This window comes from Chrysoperla carnea, chromosome 3 (assembly GCF_905475395.1).
Source record: "Chrysoperla carnea chromosome 3, inChrCarn1.1, whole genome shotgun sequence".
In the NCBI taxonomy this organism is placed as follows: domain Eukaryota; kingdom Metazoa; phylum Arthropoda; class Insecta; order Neuroptera; family Chrysopidae; genus Chrysoperla; species Chrysoperla carnea.
In genome coordinates, this window is record NC_058339.1 from 11,645,493 (window position 1) to 11,665,459 (window position 19,967).

Here is a 19,967-nt window from a genome sequence, read left to right on the forward strand (position 1 = left end):
AAGGTCGAGAAACTATAAACCTTGGTAATTTACCGAATGCTGTGAGATTACGAGCCAGGAAAATCGTAATGTACCTAAATGTCGAATTGGCTTGGAGTTTAAAAAAATGGACAATTCTATTTCGATCATATATTTCGTTAGCTCTACTCTACCAAATACTTGTTCCAAGATTTTCAATAAAATGAAAGTATCACCTAATTGTAATTAGACAATATTTTTAGACAATATAATTTAGCTTTTAATTGACGATTTAACGAACTTAGCCCATCTGATAACTATAAATGATACATTTTTTATGACATTTTATTGATTTAGAAACACGCCTGCCATACTTTTTCTATCGAAAAGAGTACATGACTATTTTTAATTAAATTAATTTAAATCGATTTTTTCCATGAACGGTTTTATTTTCTTAATTAAATTATCTTTCTTCTGGTAACAACCATCGGTATGAATAAATAAGTCAATACAGAATACCGATCTGTTAACCAATCGAAATATAATTAAATTACGAAAATAATGGTATAACCTTGTCTGTAAAAAACCGTTTATGGAATAAATTGGTAAAAATTTAATTAAAAAAAGCCATGAACACTTTTTGTTAGCAAAACTGTGATGGGTGTGTTTATAAATCATTAAAATTTCATAAAAAGTATTTCTTATCTGGTTATCAGATGGGTAAGGATCGACCTTAAAACATTTCGAAGACTAGAAGACTGTATTTTTGCCTAGGGGATGAAGAAAAAAAATATTTTGTTGGAAAAATTATTTATTTATATATATTTGTAATTTGTATTATTAAATAAATAACAAAATAAAATTATTAACAATATTTTATAATAAATAAATAAATTAAATTATTAAACTGCATAGAAGAAGGTGTCCAATTTCTTGTACCCAACAATACGGGTAGAGGTACCTACTACATACGAGTAGGAGTTGAATGAAGTGATTTATAATAATTACGTATTTAATTAGTGTTTTTCAATAAATATAAAATGGTGTAGATATTATTATAATTATTATAAGACGGACATAATTTTATTATTTGGTTATCACATGTTTAATTTTCTTAGTGCAAAAATTGTAGAAAGAATTCATTTATAAGATTATATCTTCTTTATGATTAATCATCACCACCAGTCATGACTTCCATGAATTCTGTAACAAATATACAAAATTTTATAACTTTCTTCAGTTATTAATATATTTCATAATTATTATGCCAGTGGCGCCAGAAGGAGCAATAAATTTTTGCGGAACGTTGCGTTAAAAAAAGTAATAACTTATTTGCCCGCTCCGAAAAATATATTAAGATTTAATTTTTTTTTTTCATTATGCAATTTTTTTTTCATATCTGTAATAAAATTGCCTATAAATGAAAAGAAAGTAAATTACTGTTGATATTTATCCATATGTATATTATTTTTCTAGAATGTTTTTAGACGCTTCAGAATTCCGCGCAACTCCAGACAAATTTTTGCGTTTTGGTGAACAAAAACCAGTAATTTTTTATTGAGGAGAATATCAATAGTTTAAAAGTAAGAAACTTACCATCGAAATCAACGGTACCGGAACCATCAGAATCAATTTCTTCAATCATCATGTCTAAATCTTCAGCTGTAATTTTATCATCTAATTCTTTTAAGATTTCTCTTAAAACAGCTGTTGTGATGTAACCATTACCTGCAATTAAAGAAGATAAATACTACATTAATTTTTCACATTGAAATAAATTTTTTTGTTAATAACATTATTTTTATTTAAAAAAAATTTTCATTTTTAATTTTATTTCGTCTTCGAAAATGTGAAGCCTATGTCCCAGTCACTTTTAATGGGAAGTGCTACAACATTCGAAGAATGATTTTTCTATTTTTCAGAACTGAATGTAATTTTTTGTTAGTTCTAAGCAATTTAATATTTTGATTGAAATTTTGATCATTTTCTACCTTAAAAATTTCCAATTTAAAAATATCTGTTTGAATTTTGAGATAAACTAAAAAAAATTAATTTTGAGATGTTCATTTTGTGGACAGTTTTCATTACATAACATTATAATTGTAAATAGGTATTTTGTGATTATATTACAACTCGTAATTTGAATTAATAGTTAGTATTAAATAATTTATTTTTAGAATTTGATGAATGAAGTAAATAAATTATCATATTTCTTTTATATACAGTGTGTTAATTTTATATCTATGGCCATTATATTTTGTGCTTTCTATCTAGGCAATGATTAAGAATATAATAGTTAAAAATAACTCTTAATATCGTAGCTTATGAGTTTCAATTATATCTTAGATATGGAGCAAATGATTCACATTGTTTAAGTTTCTCCTCAAATAATGTTAGTGTACTATTACATAGATTATTAATTTTAAACATAAGAATGTTCAAACTATTCACAAGTAATACTAAATAATGTAGTAAGTTATTGTGAAAAAAAAATATTATAAGTTATATCAAACGAATTTGAGAGATATGGAGTAAACCGTCAAATGATCTACGAACGAAGTTTAAAGATATATTTTTTATTTGCCGTGAGATTCTTTTGATTGACATTCTGTATAATATACCTAATACATTACATTACGCATTATATTAAAAAATTATGTTACTGTTTGCCAAATATCATCTGTATACATCCTCCAACGCAACATGTGAATTTAAAAAAATAAATATTAAAAAAAAAAAAAAAAACGAATACGCAACGAAATGAAAAATGAATTTAAGTGTTTCTTGATGTTTTTATACGCTAACTTAAATTATCTAAACATAAAATGATGTGTAGCATAAATTTGCGTAGGAGGATGGTGTCCCACTTGATGTTATAGGAATATAAATTTTGTACATTATTGAGATTTTTTAAATTTGTTTACAAAATGGCTGAATGGCTAAGTCCTGAAATAAAAAAAGAAGCAGACAGATGAATAAATGAAATTGGGGATCTAGGAGGAAATACGACAATATATGTGGATAATTATACCTGCTATAGCCAAAGTAGTAGTATACTATAGCCAAAGAGTACAAGCTGTATAAAACTGAAAAGCGAAAATCAGATTCGGATGGGAACCTGGATACAGTGATTTGAACAGAGACATAAAATCTAACTTTGTCAGTAGCACTGGCAAAGGAAGAAGCCTAGCAGCACAAAAGAAAATCATAAATAAAACAATCTCAATGAAACAGAAACAAAGTTTGGCAAATCATAGAAACTATATAATCGGATCACTGTGAATTGAACGAGTTACGGAAAAAGCTACATAACTATTTAAGTACAGGAAAGATCTTGTACGCGTAGCCACTGGAATAATTACAGGCAACATGTGCAGGAAGAATGAACTTTTAAAAAGTTAAATACTGACTGTCAATGACTAATTAGATATCTAATTTCTATTTAACTGAGTAAATTGTTGTGAAGTATATACGATAATTCAATCACTTGGATTCAAACCTTGGACCTTTGTCTGAGGGAAACGATTTAGCTATTGCTAGTAATTCCAGGGCTTTCTAGGAGTACGACGACCTTATATATCGCATGCAATGTATCAAAATATGTGTCATTTGTATACAATCCATCCTTATCTATGTATTTTTTTACCGCTACATAACACTCTCTCGGAAAACCATAAAGTGTGTCTGTGTTTTTTATTTGCATGGTTACTTTTCATTGTAGAAGCCAATAAAAAGTTTTTAATCGTAAATAAAAAAATTATAATACAAATTGAGCGAATTAAACGGTTGAAAGTGAAATTTTATACAGAATTATATTAATTAGTAAAAAATTATATTTTAATCCCAATCATTTATCAGAACGAGGGCTTGTGTAAATTATTGTCAACTATTACTTTTAATTAAATTGCCTACTGTTCACTGTAAATAAAAAAGGTGCACCCAGTGTGAACCAATTGAAAACGCTATACAATTTTATGTTTTGCTCTCACACTATAATAAAACAATGAACAAAATTTTTTGGCAACAGCGCAACTTTTCAATTAATGAGCGTATCAATTTCATTTTATATTAATATAAAAAATTCACTTTTTAAATTTATTTGGAAATTGTTTTTTTTTTTGTACAAAATTTAGAAATTTCTGTCGAAGAACTATCGATAATTTAACTAACGATAAACACTCGATAAAAATTATAAACACGAACGCTATGAAACAACCAATCACTTATATATTTTAAAATCACGTATTGATTAATGAATTGTTAATAAACAATAACTGTTTATGTGTTTACCTTCTCTGTCGTATAATCTGAAAGCTTCTTTAAGTTCAGCTTGCATTGCACCTGCATCTTCTTCAATTAAGAATTTAGAAGCTAAGGTAACGAATTCTTCAAATTCAATTTCACCAGAACCGTCTTCATCAACTTCATCAATAATATCTTTTAACATTTTCTCAGTGAGTGAAATACCCAACATTCCAAGGATTGTACCAACCATAACTGTACCAATACATCCTTTCTTTTCTTGGTCAAATGCGTCGAAGGCATTTTTAAGGACTAAATAAAAAAAAGTACAAAAATTAAATTTTAAAAATTTTTTAGAAAATATATTTATATTATTTTTAAACTTACGGGCAATTTGTTCTTTGTTAAGTTCTTCCTAGAATTACAAGAAAAATAAAATTAATAATATTATTTATTATTAAAAAAAACTTAAATTTTTTATTTTAATAAACTAACCATTTTATTTATATTTTGTGTTCACTGATACAATGAAAGTTCACAGTCTAATAAAGATATTTGATTAAAAAACTAAAAATTTGTGGAAAGACTGTGGAAGTTTTCACTTAAAAATCGAATTCTTTCGATGTGGTCCTCCTTATAGTATATCAGAGTGGCTCTATCTGACGTGAATCTTTTTGAAGTGGGGGTGAATACATATTAATATATATATATATATATAATATGTTATTATAACGATACCGTGTACCACATTTATCGTTTTTAATTCTTTTAATAATATTTAGAAATAATTCTGTATTTTATATAGTTGGTTTATAATAATCGTTTATTTCTCTACGTCTTTATATATTAATTTTTTTTTTAACTTAAATACAATTATTATTATTTTACTGCCAGCTGTATTTAAACTACAAACAACTATAATCATTATTTATTTATTCTATACCAACTAAAATATTTTTACTGATTATTATTGAAATTTTCCATAAAAATATAATATTTTATTTCAATTTAGCTTTTTCGATTTTACTCGTGATTTTCTTAATTTTTATAAATTGAATATTGACTGAATATATAAACAAAGTGCGGGGAGTACAAAATATAATTTTCTCAAGAAAACGACGCTCTTAAAAAGAAGAAAAGGAGAAATCGACATAATGTAATTAACTAATAGCAATCTTTCGATAATTGGGAAAATTTGTTGTTGTGATGATTTTTCTTGTTGCGTGTTTAAAACTATATTTTTTCAATTTTTCACATAATGTGGTAACTTAATTGACGCTAAACCTTTCTAGCGTGCATAGAAACAAAAAGAGTATTTTTGGAAAATTTAAGTCTTTTATGGGGTTAACTTTTATGGGGTTAGTGAGTTTACCTTCAAACTTAATAAAAATAATATTATATATAATAGGATTTAACCTCCGTTTTTCAAATATCTATCTATAACAGAAGCCAGCCACATAATTATTTGTTTAATCTTTATTTATTTTTATTTTTAAACTACATTCAATATACAATAAAATTTGTATAATGTGGGCGGAGTTGATCACTTCGTTCTAATCCAAGCAACGACAGTGTCATCAACTTTACCACCCCATTTTTTATAATTGCTCACACTGCCGCTGTCTTCGAACCGGCAACCTTACAGTTAATAGCCGAACGTTTCAAAGGCGATTTGAATCGCACAACTACCAAGTCAGAATTCGTCAGTATCTTAAAAACTACTGTAATGATTTTGATGAAACAATTGTAACACCACCTGGAGAGTATACCCTTTCAATTAGCACTACATATGTGTACCTTATTTTAATAGAATCGATGCACAGATGAAAATTTAGTGAGTGAACAATCAATTATTCAATTTTTTCTACCCTTAAAATACGGGTTCACTTAGAGCCTCGTCCGTTTTTTCGTCGATTATATAGTTATTTTCTTCGTAAAAGTAACACAAACTTCCAGCTGCTTAAATTGTTTTTAAATATATTATTGCAATCTTATTACACGTGTTATCATTTTATGTGTACCTACGTCGTACTTATTGTCAACTTTTATTTATTGTGTTGCAATGTAAACACAGAAAACTAAAATTGGATTAACTTTTACAATAGTCGTTATTAATTACAATTACAGACTCTAATAATCAATTAAAGAGATAAATGAGTATTAAAGACATTAATTATTTACCAACTATTTTAATTGCAATAATTTCAATATAAATTAAGATAGTATGAACGTTTTTATTAACGAAAGGGCATAGAAAGTACAACAATTTTCTAACAGTATTAGTTCTATTTAATACAATTCTGCTGGCCCAGAACGCTCGCTGTTTATTATCTTAGCCAGAAAAGCTTTATAAAAGATATGAAAGATATGGGGGGCAAAATATTTTTTGGGTTAAGCCATTTGTAGTATGGATTAAGAAACTGAGCGACTTAGTGTAAAAGTGAAGGCTGAAAAAATAAATTTAGACACTTCTTCCTGCAACCATTGGAGGGTGGGAATGTGCTTTTCCTACGAAATTTATAGACTATTTTTTCTGAAATTGTTAAACAATACCGTTTTCTGGTGTCAAAACGGTTAAGGAAAGTCGCTTTTTACGCCAGTCAAATCTTTAACATTAAATTTGCAAAACGCGAAAAGCTACTTCTGCATAATCCGTAAAAACTGCAAAATTTTCGGACTTTTTCCAGTTTTTGTAATTTATTAAAAAAACTACGAGTTTTTGACATTTGCTATACTATTATTTTGAAAGTATATTAAAGAAAAATTGACGCCTATTTTATAAGGTTTTCACAAATGTTAAACTTTTTTTTATTACTTTCTTCGTAGCAGCAGCGAGAAAATGGATAATATAAAAGTTAAAGCGTCAAGCCATAAATAACCAATTTCAAATTTTATCAAACATTCAAATTTCCCTAGAAAACAACCAAAGAGGAAATGGCCAAATGCCTTTTTCTCACATTTGAATTAACACTGGCAAGTCTTAATAATCATATTTAGAATATATATATAATATATACCTATATATTATATATATGCTTATGTTTAATATTTCATGATAATTTTATTTGAAAATATAATTTAGCAAAACTTTTAAAAATATTTGTATACCTAAACTAGATAATTAAATATATTATGTTTTACAAAGTGCTATTAATTAGTTTGACATAAAAAAATAATAAGACGCTTCTGATCATTATAAAAATTGAATAGACGTGTTTCACAGTGATTGATTGATTGGAATCGATCACAAAATAGTTGAAGTTTTTTTAAAAAATAGTATACAAAATTTGTTGGCAAGATATAATGTTGTAAAATGTGTATATATTAAACATTTATAAAAAATATATTTGAATTATTTTCTAAGACTACAATCAACATAAGTTTTCTTAAACTTGATAAATGGGAAATATCGAAATAGGATTTTTGTTCATTTCAATTTTTTCAAGATATCTGCTGTGGCGTCCTGAAGCGACCCCATGTAAAGATAACTACCTGGGGCCCTTTTCACCATAGTGTTACGATATTCATTTCATAAATGGATATATATTATTTGTAGGCAGGTCCGTTACTAGAGCGTGGCAAAGGAAGAACCTGCCACCGGCGCATAAGAAAAAGAGGCGAAAAACAAAACGTATGTTTTATACATGAAACAAAAAGTTAATAAAGAACCATGTAAAAGGCGCTCATTAATTTACATAAAGTCATAAAGTTAAAAATTCGATTTTTTTTATCACACAGGAAAATTTGATCCGATCTTATTGGAATTTTTTTTCGAAACCCACTAATTTTGGGTTATTCTTTTCAGCTGTGATGTCAAATTTTCGTTAGCTATCACTTGTGTGCTGAATTCCGGAACCAGGATTCCACATTCTGGAAATCTATTAGAGCTAGGTTAATTTTGATCACAAAGGAAAGTATGAACCAAATTTAGTAGGATTATATACTTGGTTTATCAAAATTGGATAAAATTTGGAAATGATAGAGCAAAATTAAATTTTTGGATTCTGATGACGTCATAAAGTTAAAAAATTCGTTTTTTTGATAACACAGGCAAATTTGATCCGATCTTATTGGAATTTTTTTTAAAACCCACTAATTTTGGGTCATTATTTTCAGCTGTGATGCCAATTTTTTGCTAGCTATCACTAATGTGCTTAATTCCGTAACCAGAACTCCATATTCGCGCTATGTATCCTCGTTACGGCTCTGTTTGGGGGTGCCAAATCATTGCTACCCGAAATATTGCAGTTACTACACCTCTGTTTGTGTGACTTTCATACTAGATTTTTGGATTCACACGCTGAACTTTTGATGAAATTTTATTTAGTCTAAGAGGTAAGCGACACAAAAATAGGTACGTTTTAAGTATATAATAGGGATAAGATAAATAATAATTTGTTTTATATTCCCATCCAAAAGTGCAGGTAATTTTATTTAAAAAAAATTTTTTTTGGACATTTCCCAATTGAAATTAAATTTAATAAATTAAATTTTAAAATTCATTTGTCATCCTTTAAAAAAATATTTATTATAATGTTTTCTAAATTGAAGTCACAGTATTTCTTCTATAATACATGCATGCCAAATAATATAATAGTTTTCCAATCACTTTGAAAATTTATTTTTCTTATTGTAATAATTTTTAACTGTTTAGAATATAATTATATTTATTCATACTTATTTTTAGTGTAAATCAATTTCACGGGATTGTACTTGAAATTAAATGATATATTAATGTGAATCGTAAATATTTTTAATTTTATAAAACGCATTACTCAAGGGATCCGGGCGATGTCCGGGAAAAATTCCTGCGACGTGGCTGAATCGAGATTTTAATACGAGTCCAATATATCGTCATATCTGCCGTTTGTCATCAAGACTCGATATCGTAATTATAACATAGGAACCTTTCAAATTCGAAAATCTGAAATAATTCTGGTCAGACAAGATTGGGTCATTTTTGGGTCGGCTTATCTGCCACTTTAATTCAGTCGGCTTATCTGTCACTTTAATCAAAGGTCAAGTAAGTGAAATTTGGGGTGTGCATATCTCAGGCCCACGCCTCTATTATATCTGAATATCATGTTTTATGGGTTTAAAACCTTAGCGCACCACCCCAAAATTGACCTTAAAGTAATTGTATGTGTGATCTAAGTAAATGTAATAGAAATCTCTCTTGGGAGTGCAACTCAATTTAAGGTTTTGCGTCCATAAAAATTCAATTGGAGCGTTCTGTAATAATCTGTAATGAAGATTTGTAATAATTGATTGAATTTATAAGTCCACATAACTCTTTAACCATTGGGTTTTGGGCAAAAGTATATAAGGCACTTAAAATTTCCAAAAGAATACAATCTTAAACCGGTATATATTTCTAGGCTAACTCTGGGCAGTATTCTGGAGAATAAATTCAAAAATCAATGCTATTACCTTAGTTACCACCAATTAAATATGATTTGATTGATTATTTTAATAATAGCGCAAAATTATGAGTACAATATTTTTCGAAGGCAATAGTTTTTAATAATTCTTTAAATATGTATAAATAATAAAAAATAATAAAACAATGAACATAAAACAAAATAATTTAACAATACAAATACGTTTGGGGGCCTAAATTTTTCATAAATTTTTATAAAATGAATAATTTTATTTATTAGTTCAACTAAACTAACGTTAAGACAGGTGGGTGCATCACTTATTTCAATTGAAATGAATGAAAATAAAAAACGAAAACGTATTAATTACAAACGGCTTCAGGAAATATCAGAACCATATGATAGAAATATAACATATCCATATCATACAAGTTTAGACGATGAATGGAAATCGGGTGTAAAAAGATCAGCCTTAATTGGGCCAATACCATCACGTATCAATCAATTAGCAATACCAGCAAAACGTTATCTAATTAAAAAGAAGTATGCAGATCCATTTAAAGTGAGAAGTTATATAACAGCATTAGGTCCATTTATTGGACCATTTCCATCACGAATCGATAAATTAGGAACACCAAATGCACGATATTTAATTAAAGAACCAAAAATTTCAAAAGTATTCAAAGTAAAACGTAAAGCATTAGTTGCAAAATTAACAAAACGTATACAAAATTTAAGTACACCAAGAACACGAATAAATGAAAATATACATTCAAGAAATTCAACATTTAACGTTCAATTAAATGCATTACATTACCATCCAACTAAACGAATTAAGCGATTAGCTCAACCAAAGAAATATTACGTTCAAAACACCTAATAATAATATAATAATAATAATGGGGCTATAACAGAGGCCACTCACATCATTATTTCAAACTATTTATAAATCTAAATATTTATCAAACTCTCCTGATAAGTTTTAATTCAATACCCAAAAAATGATAAATTTAATATTAATTAATAATAATAAAAATATACTATCAAAACGATGTCTTATCAAGAATACTTTTATAAAAAAAAGTTTATGGTTCTTCGATCCCTCGCTTATTTAGGTTCTACTGTACAAAAAAAAGGTATTCTCTTTATTGGAAACTGGCAAATCATTATGTTATTGATAAAACAATCAAAAATAAATTGATAGATAATTTTATTTACAAACTAATTTAAGAAAAAAATTGTATTATTTGTATTTACTTTTGAGGTAATTATTTTAACTAGGAGTATACTTGATGCCATTAAAAATGCACAAGTTAAAACATTCTAAGTGCTATTATTATAGCATTACATGTGATGAGCTTACTTAGAATGTTTTAACTGCTGCGATTTTATTGAAATCGAGTACAACGTACAAAAAACGTCATGCAATTCAATAAAATACATAATTAATTATAAAATGATAATATAAAAATAAAAAGTTGGTATAAAATTAAGTTATTTAATATAAGGTATTATCCATTAACTGTGACATTTCAAAAAAAATGATTATTATTCAAGTCATTATTTTGATTTTGATTTCATCTTCAAATGTTTTATCTATTGAAACTTATCAAATATCAAATACATCAACATTCATTGAAATCGTTTTGAAAATATCAAATATATTTAAAGAAAAGAATTTAAATACAATTATATTATATACTTGTAATAATGGTTTGTATTTATTCTGTAAAACTTGACTTTTGCAAAAAAAAAAAAAAATAATAATAATAAAAATTAATGGTTTAAGATGTGAATTAAAATCGACTTTCATCCATCTGCTTCTCGCATGAAAAATATTTTTTATGAAATATAAAATCTTAACAAATATCCCAGCAATGGGTTTCTTAAAAAGATATAGTCAAAGGTACTTTTATAGTGAAAATGCAAAGAGTAAAATTTTTTGAAATTTTTCATTGACATTGCATGTTTAATGAATTTGGGTCTAGTTTTCTCAAAAGAAATCGATAAAAATATCTGCTATTTTTGCTCACATCACAAAAAATATGCATTTTCTCTTTCCCTCTATAAAATACGAATCACCTAGAGAAAATAAATGGTTAAAGTTGATCACCTTTAAGTCTAGAATCTATGCACCTAAAAATCGACATGAATTTGGAATTGGATGATTGAGACTTTCGAATGATCAAACTTCAGTTTGAAACAATTTTCTGTATTTGCAATTTTATTATTATTTTTTTTGAAAATATCAAGTTAAAAAAACACCCATATTTGTCTGTATTACAGTCAAAATCATTAGGAAATCAAAGTTATTAATTAATTAATTATTACACAGATTTTAGTGAATCTAATTCATATAAAAAACAGTTATTCAATAATGGTATACAATATACAATAATCGATGCTAACGATAATAATTTAATAAATCACTTATTTAATGATCGATTTAAGTACAGACGTGAAGCTTTTATTGTTCAAGCAAATTGTCCAGATCAAATTATGCAATTCATATTAAAAGTATGTATATAATGTCCTCAAATAATTTAGAGATTTTTGTTTACTTGTTCAATTACCAAATTGCTACAATTGGGAATCACTAATTAAAATTGCGAAATTTTCATATTTGTATAAAAACAAATGCAATACTTAATTTTAATAATCTCTAATTAATTATTTAATTAGGCTAACGATAAACGTATGTTTACATCGTTATACTATTGGGTTTTTGTTGAACAAATTACATTTAAAGATAATCAAATGGATTGTACTGAATTACAGGTGAGTAGTAGTATTAAATTATAAAGTGATTGGAAAAAGTTACGCAACTCCCAAATTACTTTCAGATGGTGAAATGAAGGGTACACTTTTTCTCTATCCACTCTAGCCCCCACTAGTCACAAAAGCAAGCTAGCGGCTGGAATTCCCCCCCAAGGGTTAGTTAGCATCCCGGATTTTCAAATTAAAAATTATCGTTAACCACCCTAAAAACAATAGGCAAAAAGTGGGCTTCCCCCCAAAAATGCGATTCAAAAAACTAGGATGATTGTTATTAAAGAGAATTTATTTCGGATATAAATTATATTATTATTCTATAATTTTTTATCCATGGTTTTTTCACTTTACTTTGGATGATGACTTGCCTTATAAACCGGGCAATTGAGTTCTTGAAAAACTAGAACAAAACTGCATTCCCGTTTAATAGGTAAATCAGCATCACAGTTAACATTTATAATTTAGTTTTATTTTTATCTGGGTAGCTATTAGCTCAATTGTATACTACTTTAAATAGTTTTACAGTTAAAATATGTTACCAGCTTCATTTAATACAGAAGTCACAACATACCACAAGCGCGAGGTTGAATTTGGAAATTTATTAAAATCAATATGTTATTACAGCCTACTTGATATTTTTTATTTGTTTTAAAATAATTTTTATGGAGTTTAATCTAATTTGTATAAAAACTTTCAATCGTTATTTTAACAATTTTTAGACCGTACTTTTGGCTAGGATATACAGACAAGTGAAATTTACAAAATTTAAAAAACCTCCGACAAATGCGATTTATTCTCAAGTCGGTTCGACCGTTTAGGGGCTACGATGCCACTGATAATCACAAAGACGCACAGATAAACACTTTAAACTTATAACACTCCTTCTGAAATCAATAACAAAGTGATGGCCAAAGTAACAGATGAGATGAAAATAATACTTAGAGATCTCTAAGTATTATTTTCATCTCATCTGTTACTTTGGCTCGAGCTTTCATTTCTTCATTACCCAATTATTTAACCATTACACTTTTCGAAATGAACTGAGCCAGGATTATTTGATCATTCATTTCCATAGTAATTATTTATATGTTAAAATTATATGTCATAATCGCCAATTTTTTAGTTTTTTTGGGTACGAAACCCTAAGCTTGCAATTGAAATATAGCTAAGAACACTCTCCGTTAAATTTCCTTTCAAATGAAACTAAAATAAATTAAAATCGGTTCATCCGTTTAGGCGTTACGATGCCACAGACAGGCACACACACATGGCGATCAAACTTATAACACCCCCTTTTTTAGTTCGGGAGTTAAAAAATAGTATACAACCCACGGGTAGAATGTTGGATGCCTTGGCTTGTGTGATATAAGGCCTCGGCTTCACCATGCCAAGAAATTCAATTTTCTGGCCGTAATATATAATGGCAGTTTTTCAAGATCCATTGTATTCATTTTAAAAACTCCAAATGAGACATAGCTTTCATTCAAAGAAACATAAATATGCCTTCTCAAAACTCTTCCTAAGGAGGATGCCTGAATGGTATTGTGCTAAAACGATCTGTATTCGTCTAAAACTCTTGAAAAATGAATCAAAATTTCAGGTTTTTTATCATGAACTGTTTGGAAGTAATTTAAGAGTTGCTGAACTTTTTCCCAGAACTGTATAAAAGTTTTAATTAATTGATTTGATTTTATAGAATTTTGATTTAGCAAATAAAATATTAATGAATGCAAACATATTTGTAAACAGTCAAATATTTTTATATCAAACAACAAATACGGATAAAAATAATACTATTAATAATAATTGTAATTATTTGTATGATGTATATCGTATTGGAAAAAATTATTCATTAAATTTTCAATTAATTAGTTCTGATGATGATGAAAATGATAAATCATTTAATTTAGCAGTAATGAATGAATTAGAATCAACTGGTAGACGTAGACGTAATTTACATCGAATACTATTTCAATGCAGTTCTGTGGTAATTATCATTTATTGATTACATTTGACATATTTTCATTATTATCTTAAACTTGATTTATTCGTGTTTCAGATACAATTTCCTCAGTTATTTACTTACATGTCTGATATAAGAAAAAGATCAGTTGATCCATTCTCAAAATGGACTTTTCCTTTGGCGAAGTTGTTAAGTCAAGATTTAAATTTTACGTAATTAATATTCAATTCTTTTCGCTAAATAAATAATAGGTTAAATTATTTTCTACTTTTGAGTTTAGCTAACTACAAAAGCATGTTTTTTGGTTTTAAACTATCATTTACTAATAATATTGAAAGTTATTTGCGCTTGCACCAGCTTAAAATTTACTATTTAATTTAATTGATCTCAGCTGCAATAAGTTTAATTTTGTACCGAATTCTTGCTTTTATATGTTAGATACAATTGGTCAATGGTCGATAACTTTGGATGGGATATCAACGGAACCGGTATATTTGATGGATTTGTGGGCATGTTACAGAGACAAGAAAAGGATTTTGGAATGGGAGGTATTTTAATGAGGCTAGATCGAATCCCAGTTATAGATTTTACTGCGGAAACTATACCAGTCAAGTGAGTTTACTACTTAAATTAGTTATCAAAATTTATCGAGGAATGTCGAAAACATAATGCAATTTTTTTTAGATCTCGGTTGATATTTCGTAAACCATCCTTGTCCAGTATCAGTAATATATTTGTATTGCCATTTGATTTAAAAGTATGGATTAGCAGCTTAGCTTTGTGCTTTTTGATTGGTGTTTTTATATTTTTTCAATTATGGTTACAAAATAGAATATCAACATTACAGCCCAACGTTTCAAAATTAACAGATATTGTAACATTTATATCTGGTGCCATGTGTCAACAAGGTATTTTAGATTCGTTTCTTCAATCAAAGATGTTTGTCTAAGTTATAGAACGCTTCCAAAGATTTTAGTTGCTAAAAAACTTCATACTTTACCAATCCTGACGAAAAGAAGAAGATTGAATTAAAAGCATAACCAATTTTTTCATGTATTTTCCCATTGGTTGAATTCGATTTCGCATTCTAGTTTCACATTGGTTATTTTTACAAATCTATTGGAAATTTTACGTCCGATAACTTTGGGCGGAGCTATTTTTTCTCTTGAATTCATAGTTTTCGAGTAAATTGTCAAAAGTTGTGGAAAATCATGCATATATTTATTCAGTAAATTTCACCTAGTTTGATGGGAGTAATACCTGAATTCAAAAAATACTGATAGTAAACAATTTTATTTTATTTTGTAGGATCAACATTAAATCCACACTCATTATCATTACGTATCACCTTCTTTTTGGTATTTATGGCTGGTGTATTTTTATTCACATCGTATTCAGCGAATATTGTGGCTTTATTACAAACTCCTAGCAATTCAATAAAAACATTAAATGATTTAATTAACAGTCCTATTGTGGTTGGAGTCCATAATATAACTTATAATCATGTATTTCTTAAGGTACCGTTTATCAAGTAACTATTAGTATAGTAACTATTAGTATAGTTTATCAAGTAACTATTAGTATAGTAAGTAAGTATTATTCTTAAAGTTATTCACGACTCCAAAATACTGAGCAGATCTCTACTGATTTAAATATGAAACAGAGAGGAAGGTGCCATTAATTTGCTATCAATAATTTCTTGGAGTCGCGATCAGTTAATATCGATATATAGTAAAGCATATACAGTCAATATCGATATTTACTGTTTTTTATGGGTTTATGAGTTTGGACAGTAACATATATACATGAAATTGTAGGAAAGCAAGTCACCATTAACAAAAAGATTATATGAAAAGAAAATACTACCTAGAGGTGTTAAAGGTTTCATTGAACCTGATGAAGGTTTAAAATTGGTGCAACAAGGAATGTATGCATTTCAAGTAGACTCTGGATTTGCTTATGAATATATGAGTGCTAAGTACAGGGAACAAGAGAAGTGTGGTTTAGATGAGATAGAAGCATATCAACTACCGTTACAATCAGTTCCTGTACGAAAACATTTTCCATATCGTGATTTATTCACACAAAGGTGTTCATTGTTTATAAATTTACTTTATTTAATTTATTAAAACTTAATATTTTACAGATTACGATGGCAGAAAGAAATTGGTCTTATTGATCGAACTCGCAGACGTTTAGTACCTCAAAAACCAAAATGTGAATCATCTCGAGCTGATTTTGTTAGTGTTGGGTTAACAGAGTTTATGCCTGCAATTCGTGTTTTGAGTTATGGTATTCTTATAGGTTTCATTGTCTTTATATTTGAGTTTATTTTCAATCGTATTAATATACGTAAAAGGTTTCCCAATAAGAACGATACGTTTTTAAAGTTTAATAAAACCATATAGATTTGAGAAATGATCCTTTTTATATAAAGGTATAGAAAGCTTAAATCCTTCAGACTTATTGCCCTTTGTACCACAATCATTTCTCACGCTGTGTTGCGAACACATGTTTACATGTGAAAATACATTAATTCATATGAAAGAATAGTACATTAAATTTACTTACTTATTAAATGTTATGGATATATAAAATCAAAACTTTAAAAATATATTATAATAATAAAATTAGTCCCATTTTCTGTCATCATTGAAAACACGGTGTATATACAAATGTAGTCGAAGAATCCCAACCCTTTTTTCGGGATAAGGACCAATCAATAATTTTAAATTTTAATTCTTCAGGTTTTTATTAATTTTATAAATAGTAACTATGACTGTATTAAATTATGAATTAGTTATCTCTGTTTTTGCTGTCAGAATAATGAATTGTAGTAATTATTTGATACTAAAATTAGTATGATTCTGTGCCTCAATTGGTTTTGTATTAAATCTGCCTTCGATTCTTAGCATGGTGATAAAATTTTTATTTATTAATTTAAACAATATTTACTATAGTTACTAAAAAAGCGTTACAGAATCATTTATTCAAGTAAATGATAGTTATGTAGCTTGTAAAATAACAAAATTAAAGTTACACAAGTGAAAACAAACAATTGATTGAGTTAATTGTTCAAATACCATGCATAGTCAGTGTTGATTTCTTTATCACATTACACATACAAACATGTGACACATACATAACTGATAATCAAGTATAGTACATATTATAAAATTTCCGCCTAATTGGCGCCCTCACGGACAAACAGTGATGTTTACGAAAAAATGTTTCAAACAAAAGTTGTTTAATTTTTGTTAAGGAACATTTTTTACATTTAAACTTTTGTTCTATCTCTAACGGTTTAGAAGATGGGTCCTATGGACCCAAGACCCAATTGACCTATGATGCTCATTTACGAACTTGACCTCACTTTTTACGTCCTGAGTACGCTGTAAAAATTTCAGCTCGATATCTTTTTTCGTTTTTGAGTTATCGTGTCCACAGACGGACGGACGGACGGACAACCGGAAATGGACTAATAAGGTGATTTTATGAACACCTATGATAAAAATTTTTTCCTAGCATCATTATTTTTAAGCGTAACAAACTTGGGACTAAACTTAATATACTATGTATATTTGATATATACATGGTATAATGAATCAATGATTGTCTTTACTTTTACTGTTACAACCTGTTGGGCTGTAATACATCTAACTCCAAAGTAAAAGAAGAAGTTCTAACAAACAGAAGAAAATCCCTATATCTTTTTATTATAGAAAAAAAGTACAAAAAAACCGGTCAACAATTACAGATAAAAAATGAATATGTCACCCAAAAAAAATTAGTTTGAACTGTTATACCACGATCCTAAGCATTTCTAATGCGACATTATTGAAATGAAAGGATTAAATATTGATTTTATTATATTAAAAATACAAAATTTAACAAGAAAAACAGAATCCGATTGAATAGATTCTGACAAAATATAAATAAAATTATTTCATATAAACGATTTTATAGTGGATTTTCTATATAGAAGTGGGAGTTAGGTAGGTATACGGGATTATACCACCATCAAACAAACTTAAATAATTATGAAAAAAAAAAAAACCGAATAATAATAAAAGAATTTAAAATATAATTTGTTAGAATGAAATAAAAAATATCTTTGAAATAAACTATAGATACCGCTGAATTTGAAAGAATGCCAACAAAAACTATTCAGAGTCAAAACTTTTCAATCGACATGACATTTAATGAAAATAAAAAGCGAAAAGAGAAAACGATTATATTATATATTGTTATTTTATATTATATGAAAATATTTTAAACGATGATTAGGTATAGCGGAAGAGGTAAGAGAGGTTTTGTATTTTTCGCGGGTAAATAATAACTATACTAATTAATAATCGGTAGAGGTCACCAGTTAAAACAAGTCTCAAGGATATGGCGAATAGGGGAGACCTTGTAGATATTTTAATTATTATTCATAGTAATGTCTATTGTTTGAATTCTTTAATGGCTGTGATTGGCGAAATCAAGTGCTCTACTTGCTAACTCAAAGCGAGCGAATTTTCTTTAAATTCTTAACATTCCTGGAACCTCATACATTGAATTTTTGTCATCATATATTACCTTAAGGACATACAGTCATGAGACTTGTTATTAGAGAAATAAAAAAAAAGATAATATAAAAATTTAAATGATTTTGAATGACTTAAGAAAGAAAAAAATTTACTGTGACGATGTTATTTCGTTCAATTTTAAGTTTAACAAGTGAAAACAAACAATTAAGAGAGTTAAATGTTGAAATACCATATAGACATTGTATATGACGCAATCGTCCATTCCCCAATTGGGTATGGGGATGGGTATGGATGTTAGCGGGCCATGCTCGAGCATCGGGCCTCAAAGCAATGGTTCAGAGATCCTAGCCAAATAGACTATATCCCCTTGTACTATATCCCCGCTACGCTTTTCAGTGCCTATTATAACCAACTGATGTACTGAAACCCAGGATTTGCCTAGCGCTGAGTTTCCTAATTTCTTCTGGTTCGACTATGGCCGGACCAAACCATTTCCTTCGCTGCTGTATGAGCGCCGGGCAGTAACAGAGAAAGTGGATCGATGTTTCTTCTGAATTTTCTCCGCATCTGTCACACGCATAATCTGTCGTTGAATTTTAGGTTAAACAAGTGAAAACAAACAATTAAGAGAGTTAAATGTTGAAATACCATTTAGACATTGTTGATGACGCAATCGTCCTTTCACCAATTAATAAAAATTATTTATTTGCATATTTAATTAAAATTAAAAATATTTATGAACTCATATAGCAAAACAGGGTGGTAAATGAACGTCCTTAATAGTTTCATCGATCAATGCAAACAGCTTTCAAATTTATTGAACACCAAAAGATACCGCGATACATATAGAGTGGATCATTTTAATCTTGCAGAGTTTGATGGGGGTACATCATGTTCTTATATCAGATTCGACCTAGTTCTTGGGGTTTTTTTAATAGCTAAGAGATAGAATAACATTTAAATTAGAAATTCGATCTCATAAAAAAAAACTAACATTTTTCATCCAAACTATTCTTTCGAAAACCATCTACTTTCGGGAGAAAATGTAAAACTTATTATTATTAAAAATGATGTTATTTGAATGTTACCACATGTAATAAACATTTGTGTTTTTGTTTAAAT

General features: G+C 28.0%; 2 protein-coding genes across 3 annotated transcripts; one reads left to right on the plus strand and one right to left on the minus strand.

Moving 5' to 3' along the window:
- Nucleotides 1–842: 842 nt before the first annotated feature.
- Nucleotides 843–6,210, minus strand: LOC123295004 (troponin C, isoallergen Bla g 6.0201-like). 2 transcript variants are annotated; one of them, XM_044876199.1, is made up of 5 exons: nt 6,199–6,210; nt 4,588–4,615; nt 4,249–4,512; nt 1,555–1,686; nt 843–1,161 (listed from the first exon to the last, which is right to left on the minus strand). In XM_044876199.1, the coding sequence occupies exons 1-5, from the start codon at nt 6,208–6,210 to the stop codon at nt 1,127–1,129; spliced, it is 471 nt and encodes a 156-aa protein (XP_044732134.1). In that variant the 3' UTR covers nt 843–1,126. The 2 variants fall into 2 exon arrangements, with proteins under 2 accessions (XP_044732134.1, XP_044732133.1); XM_044876198.1 differs by lacking the exons at nt 843–1,161; nt 6,199–6,210 and adding an exon at nt 4,696–4,840 and having other exon boundaries at nt 1,428–1,686.
- An 8,055-nt stretch (nt 6,211–14,265) lies between these two features.
- Nucleotides 14,266–16,866, plus strand: LOC123295850 (ionotropic receptor 75a-like). Its single transcript, XM_044877312.1, has 8 exons — nt 14,266–14,337; nt 14,410–14,525; nt 14,752–14,925; nt 14,998–15,221; nt 15,622–15,830; nt 16,131–16,402; nt 16,460–16,605; nt 16,751–16,866. The coding sequence occupies exons 1-8, from the start codon at nt 14,266–14,268 to the stop codon at nt 16,864–16,866; spliced, it is 1,329 nt and encodes a 442-aa protein (XP_044733247.1).
- The last annotated feature ends 3,101 nt before the right edge of the window (nt 16,867–19,967 follow it).

What these genes read in the sequence shown, in the direction of transcription:
- LOC123295850 (XM_044877312.1), top strand. Translation starts at nt 14,266, where the DNA reads ATGAATGAATTAGAATCAACTGGTAGACGTAGACGTAATTTACATCGA. An exon ending in ATAATCATGTATTTCTTAAG is followed by an intron (nt 15,831 to 16,130) that starts GTACCGTTTATC and finishes ATGAAATTGTAG; the next exon opens with GAAAGCAAGTCACCATTAAC. An exon ending in AATTCGTGTTTTGAGTTATG is followed by an intron (nt 16,606 to 16,750) that starts GTATTCTTATAG and finishes TTTTATATAAAG; the next exon opens with GTATAGAAAGCTTAAATCCT.
- LOC123295004 (XM_044876198.1), bottom strand. An exon ending in TAACAAAGAACAAATTGCCC is followed by an intron (nt 4,513 to 4,587) that starts GTAAGTTTAAAA and finishes TTTTTTATTTAG; the next exon opens with TCCTTAAAAATGCCTTCGAC. An exon ending in CAGATTATACGACAGAGAAG is followed by an intron (nt 1,687 to 4,248) that starts GTAAACACATAA and finishes CTTTAATTGCAG; the next exon opens with GTAATGGTTACATCACAACA.